This window comes from Neophocaena asiaeorientalis, unplaced genomic scaffold (assembly GCF_003031525.2).
Source record: "Neophocaena asiaeorientalis asiaeorientalis breed wild unplaced genomic scaffold, Neophocaena_asiaeorientalis_V1.1 scaffold220, whole genome shotgun sequence".
Classification (NCBI taxonomy): Eukaryota; Metazoa; Chordata; class Mammalia; order Artiodactyla; family Phocoenidae; genus Neophocaena; species Neophocaena asiaeorientalis.
The window spans coordinates 2879875-2885505 of record NW_020174042.1 but is presented as its reverse complement, the minus strand read 5'-3'; the positions used below and the strand labels follow the sequence as shown (position 1 = coordinate 2885505).

The following is a 5631-nucleotide window of genomic DNA, read 5'->3' as shown; positions in this document are numbered from 1 at the left end:
AGTTAGGCTACCCACACTGGAGCCTGAAAGTGCCTCTTTAGAAATTTGCTCCTTTTGGCACTGGGGTTAAACATTACCTTTTCTAGGCTCTATGGGGAGCTAGGGTCCCTGATGAGGTGGGCAGTGGGAAGCGGGGGCTTTGTCCAACTCCTTTCTCTGCCACACCTTGGCTCCACAGGACCAGTGTGTGGAGATCACTGAGGAGTCCAAGGCTCTCCTAGAGGAATACAACAAGACTGTATCCTTTCTGCTCAGCCAGGCCCCTGAGGAGTGCTGTCCGGAGCCCTGTCCTTTTATTCCATTTCTAGCTCTGTTTCTCATCCCATCCCAACCAGCCTGCCTGTCCCCCTGCTCCCCGACACTTTAGGCAGATGCAAACCTCTCCACTCCCTCTCTCAGATGCCCGTTCTCACCTTGACCTGCGACCAGACAATGCTTCTCTCCAAGCAATTCGTGCAGTGGGATGAGCTACTTTGCCAGTTAGAGGCTGCCAAGCAAGTGAAGCCAGCAGAGGAGTGATGGCTGCTTCCCATCCTAGGGTGGGCCAGGGCAGCCAGGCTCCAGGCCCTATGCCAACCTGCCCTTGTAACAGGACAGAGCAGAGGCAGCTCTGTATTTATTGGATTCACAGCCTACCAGTCTGCACTCAGGTGGGGCTCTGGGGTCAGAGGTCTGGCTACTTGAGATTTGATATTTGCACCCCCTCCCCTCATCAGTGTCCTGTTCCAAAGACAATAAACTGTACAGATCACTGGAGGTGTGTGTTAGCTTCCCGGTGTTGTATGGATATGGTGGTGGGGATGAGGTTGATAGGCCAGAGTTGTTGGCCTTCCTCCTAGTTGGACTGAGAGCTATACTCGTCCTAGTCTGATTTTCCGGGAGAGGTAAAGCTCTCAGGATGAATGCTCTCATTTGCTTGATGTGAGTGGAACATTCCTTTATGTATCCATTTATCCCGCATTTACCAAGTACACTCTAAATGTCAGATGCCATACAAGGTGGGGAGGACACAGGTAGGGTCCACCTGATTCCTACCCCGTACAGGCTAGCTGAGGAGACAGTCGAGGAAAAGGGGAGGGACAGGTGGCACCAGGGTTCTTTGGGGGCACAGAAGAAAAAGGAATGTGGGAAGCAGCCCTGGAGGGTGACATGCAGGGTTTTGAGAGCCAAGGGAGCAGCATGTGCAATGCAGAGGGGAGCCTTTAAGTTTCTCTCTTGGGAGCCTACTTGGTGCTCTTAGCCGAGAAGGGGAGACTAAAAGAGGTTTGGATGCAGGGGGCTTTGGGGGGGTGGGCCGTGGCGGGCGGTGGTACGGTTGGAAAGGAGAGCATCTTAAAGAGCAGAGAAACTGATGGTCCCTCACTCCACCAAGTGTTTGCTGCCCCCTTGTGGTCTCAGGGACTGCTGTGGCTCCAGGCCCCTTTCCATCTGGCCTGCCCACCAGCCCACCAGCCCACCAGCCCACCAGCAGGGTCTCACCGGCATCTCAAATTCAGCACGTCTGAAACTGGGAGTCATCCTAGACTCTTCCCTCCTTCTTCGTCCGAACAGTCGTCAAATCTACCTCCTGGTATCTTCCAACTTAATCTACTTTTCCCCATTCCCACTGTTTCTCTGGTTCATTCTTTCAACAAATGATTTATAACAAATATTTGAGCACTTATTATACGCGGAGCAACGTACGAATCTCCGTGGACATGCCCCCGGGACTTTGCGGGCAGGAGTCACCAGCGGTTGCGGCCCGCCCCCGCCTGTGCTGCAGCCACAGTGCGCTGTGCACACGAACTGGTTTGACTTGCGCCTGATGAAAAACCCCCGTATTTCGCCAGTGCCCACAGGGTGAGGTCCAAGCTCAGAACTCGCTGGCCAAGGCTCTCGCCCCCGCAGCAGAGGCCACTTCAAACGGCACCTCTTGCTCTTGTCCAAAGTGAAAGCCGCTGCTCCGCCTTTGCTGCTTCGGTGTGCTCAACGGGTAACGCCCTCCCTGTCATCTTCTAAGGGCCAAATCCTCCGCATCCTTCGGACGCGGGACTCCTCCGACGGCCGCTCCTCTCCTCCGCAGGGCTCTCTCCGCCCCAATAGGAGTGCTCCTTGCCCGGGGCTGAACAGCTGAGACAGCCCGAGCGCTCCGAGTCCCCGCGTCCTGGCCCAGCTCACTCTCCGGCGTCCCCCCACCTCTCGGTTTGCGGGCGGCGGCGCCGGGGTCCCCGCCCCTCAGGCCCCGCCCCGTCCGGCGTGCGCGGCCTCGCGGCCTCGGCGCGCTCCCGGGAGGCGCCATCTTGGCTTCGGATCGCGCTGGAGGAGTGTTCGGATGCGGTGGTGAGAGCAGGAGCCCAGTGGGGTGGGGGCTCCTGGAGGTACGGGGAGGAGAGGGGAGGTCGGCTGCTGGGCCGCTGCGGCCTGCCGGGCACTGAGGGCGGCCCGTGGCGGTGGGGACCGCCGAGCCCGGCCGCCGGCGAACTCGACGCCAGGGTTAGCTCGAGCGGCCCTCGGCGTCAAGCCCCTGTTCCCGAGTGTCTGAGTGACCTGGGTTAGGGGGATCGACCCTGGGAATCTCCGGGTGAGGGGTGCTCGGCCCTGTCCTAAGGGTCCCGGAGTGGGGGAGGGGGTCACTTCTGTTTTTGAGGAGCTTTTGGATGAGGGCTCTTGGCTCTGTGTCGGCGAGCTTGTGGCGTAGGGGTTTGGCCCTGTCCTCTGGGGGCACGAAGTGAGGGGCCTTGTCCCTGTCACCGCTTGGAGAGCCCAGGGTGAGGAACACTCAGCCTTGTTCTCAGGGAGTCTTGGGTGAGGGCCCGGGCCCTGTCCCCAGGAGCCCCAGATGAGGGAAGTGCATTCCCAGTGCTAGGGAACTTGGGATGAGGGGGCTTGGCCAGCGTTTGGGGAATTTGGTCCTGTCGCAGGGACTCCGGGGTCGGGGGAGGGTTATGGCCCTGTCCAGAGGAATGGGGTACAGCCCCCTCCCAGGGTGAGGCAGGCGTGGCCCCCTGTCCTGGGTGTTAGGGCATATGGTCCTGTTTCTGGGAAATCTGGGATGAGGAGTGGGCCCACGTCCTAGAGAGCCGGGGTGGGAGATGGCCCAGGGCACCCTGCCTAGCATTCCTCTGACACTTCCCTGCAGTGGGCAGCAAGATTCAGACACGACAGCAGCCGGATGGAGCACTACCGGAAGGCTGGCTCTGTGGAACTCCCAGCACCTTCCCCGATGCCCCAGCTACCGCCTGATACCCTGGAGATGCGGGTCCGAGATGGCAGCAAAATCCGCAACCTGCTGGGCCTGGCGCTGGGGCGGTTGGAGGGCGGCAGTGCTCGGCATGTGGTGTTCTCAGGTTCTGGCCGGGCAGCAGGCAAGGCTGTCAGCTGTGCTGAGATTGTCAAACGGCGGGTACCAGGCCTGCACCAGCTTACCAAGCTGCGCTTCCTGCAGACCGAGGACAGCTGGGTGCCAACCTCACCCGACGCAGGCCTAGATCCCCTCACGGTACGCCGCCATGTGCCTGCGGTATGGGTACTGCTCAGCCGAGATCCACTGGACCCCAATGAGTGTGGCTACCAGCCCCCGGGGGCACCCCCTGGCTTGGGCCCCACACCTACCTCCAGCTCTGGCCCCCGACCCCGAAGGAGGGCTCGAGACACCCGGCTTTGAAGACCTGCTGGCAAGCTGTTCTCCAGGCCTGAATGTCTAGGATGGCTGGGCCTTCTTTGAGAAGCCTCTGTAACTGCTCAACACCCCCAACAAGACTTGAGTCTACAGAAGTGGGCCTCCCTGTCCTGCTTCCACTTCCCTCTGGCTTGTGGAAAGGGACTGCTATGAAGAGTGACAGGTGTGGTGTCTCTGCTGGGTTCTGGATTGCCTTCTACCTACAGTGCCTCTGATCTACCTTCTGACAGAGGTCCAAGGAGTGGGTTAGGAAATAAAGGTTCTGCCCATTCGTCTGATGAGCCTCTGCTTGGCCTGCTGTGTGGAAGTGGGATTAAGGGAGTGGGAGTCCCTGCTCTTGACCCCCAGGAGCTCACAGGCTAGAGACAGGAAGGGTAGGCTCAGGTTGGTGCTGGGAGGATCTGGAGTCGATAAGAAGCCTCAGGCAGTAACCTGACTGTCTAGAGCCCTGGGTGGCTGGCTGCCTCCTGTTTGGGGCTGGTTTAAGGACTCTGCCAGGCCATTTTCTCCATCTGCAGCATACACCTCATTTTATTACACATTGCAGATGCTGTATTTTTTACAAAGTGAATGTTTGTGGCAAGCCTGCATTGAACAAGTCTGTCAGTGCCATTTTTCCAGCAGCGTTTGCTCATTTCGTATCTCTGTCACATTTCAGTAATTCTCACAATATTTCACACTTTTTCATTATTATTATATTTGTTATAGTGACCTATGATCAGTGATCTTTGATGTTACTACTGTAACGCACTGAAGGCTCAGATGATGGTTTGCATTTTCTAGCAATAAAATATTTCTAAATTGAGGTATGTACATTGTTTTTTTAGACATAATGCTATCACACTCTTAATAGACTACAGTGTAGTGTAAACATAACTTTTGTAAGCACTGGGAAACCAAAAAATTCATGTGACTCGCTTTATTGAGATCTTCATTTTATTGAGGTGGTCTGGAAGTGAACCCAAAATATCTCTGAAGTATGCCTGTATTACAGTATAGTGGTTAAAATCATGGTCTTGGGCACCAGGCTGCCTTTATTTAAATCCTGGTTCTGCCACTCACTAGCAAGTTACTGCTCTGTGCCTTAGTGTTCTCATCCATGAAACAAGATACAGTGCTTACCTCATAGGCTTGTTAGGAGGATTAAATGTAGGAATATACATATGATTCTTAGATACCACCTGGGCCTGTATACACTCAGCCCTCCATATCTGTGGATGCAGAACTCGTGGATACAGAGGGCTGACGGTACTACATCATTTCATATAAGAAACTTAAACATTTTGGTAAAAAAAAAATCCATGGGGGCTCCTGGAACCAATTCCCTGAGGATACCGAGGGATGACTGTAAATGTTAATTGCTCTCATTATTAATGACTCAGCTTACAAATATGCCTTTTCCTTAAAAGCATAACCTCAGCCCCACATTTTCCCTTCCGGTCTCATCCTTTCCTTTTTACCCCTTGCTGTTCCTTTTCTGTCTCATCTTGGCCAGACTCTCAGGTTCACCATGGTCAGGTCAGGGGCCTGAGGACAGCGGTGAAGATTGCAGTGGTAGCCAGTGGGGTACAGGAACCAGAACAGGATTGTGGGCAGTAGTAGACTCAGTGAAGAGTTGAGTGAATTGCGTCTCCCAGTGGATTTTAAGGTCTTCTCTGTTGTGTCCAGTATCCTAGGTGTCCAGTCACCAGGAAAGCACAAAGTTCGGGCTCTTCTGGGCCCATGTGGCAGGGTGGGCACAGCAGTTTGAGTGTTGAAGTGATAGGCTGAGGGGATAGGGCCAATAGGGGCTTAGAGCAGGGATGAGGGGACCACAGGGCCAGCAGGCTGTGGTCAAAACTTTGAACACTGCATCTTTTGCTTTTTGAGGTCAGTTGCCCAGAGTGGAGGGGTGGGTAATGGAGATTCAGGGGATATTAGGAGAGACAGGAAACCCTCTCAGCAGCTGCCCAGCTGGGCCTCTCAACTGCAGA

The 5631-nt window shown here is 55.3% G+C and overlaps 2 protein-coding genes across 8 annotated transcripts in view; both read left to right on the top strand.

The window, feature by feature from the left end:
* DCTN3 (dynactin subunit 3) overlaps positions 1–756 on the top strand; it is a 6357-nt gene extending 5601 nt beyond the window's left edge. For 2 of the 5 annotated variants that reach the window (XM_024753889.1, XM_024753888.1), the window contains exons 6-7: positions 179–238; positions 430–756. In XM_024753889.1, the coding sequence (XP_024609657.1) occupies positions 179–238; positions 430–519 (150 nt within the window). In that variant the 3' untranslated portion in view covers positions 520–756. Of the gene's footprint in view, positions 1–178 lie in introns of all 5 variants that reach the window. The other 3 variants (XM_024753891.1, XM_024753890.1, XM_024753887.1) reach the window with 2 other exon arrangements.
* A 1491-nt stretch (positions 757–2247) lies between these two features.
* Positions 2248–3939, top strand: RPP25L (ribonuclease P/MRP subunit p25 like). 3 transcript variants are annotated; one of them, XM_024753750.1, is made up of 2 exons: positions 2248–2319; positions 3119–3939. In XM_024753750.1, the coding sequence occupies exon 2, from the start codon at positions 3152–3154 to the stop codon at positions 3641–3643; it is 492 nt and encodes a 163-aa protein (XP_024609518.1). In that variant the 5' UTR covers positions 2248–2319; positions 3119–3151; the 3' UTR covers positions 3644–3939. The 3 variants fall into 3 exon arrangements, with proteins under 3 accessions (XP_024609518.1, XP_024609519.1, XP_024609520.1); XM_024753751.1 differs by lacking the exon at positions 2248–2319 and adding an exon at positions 2333–2357; XM_024753752.1 differs by lacking the exon at positions 2248–2319 and adding an exon at positions 2379–2747.
* Positions 3940–5631: the final 1692 nt, after the last annotated feature.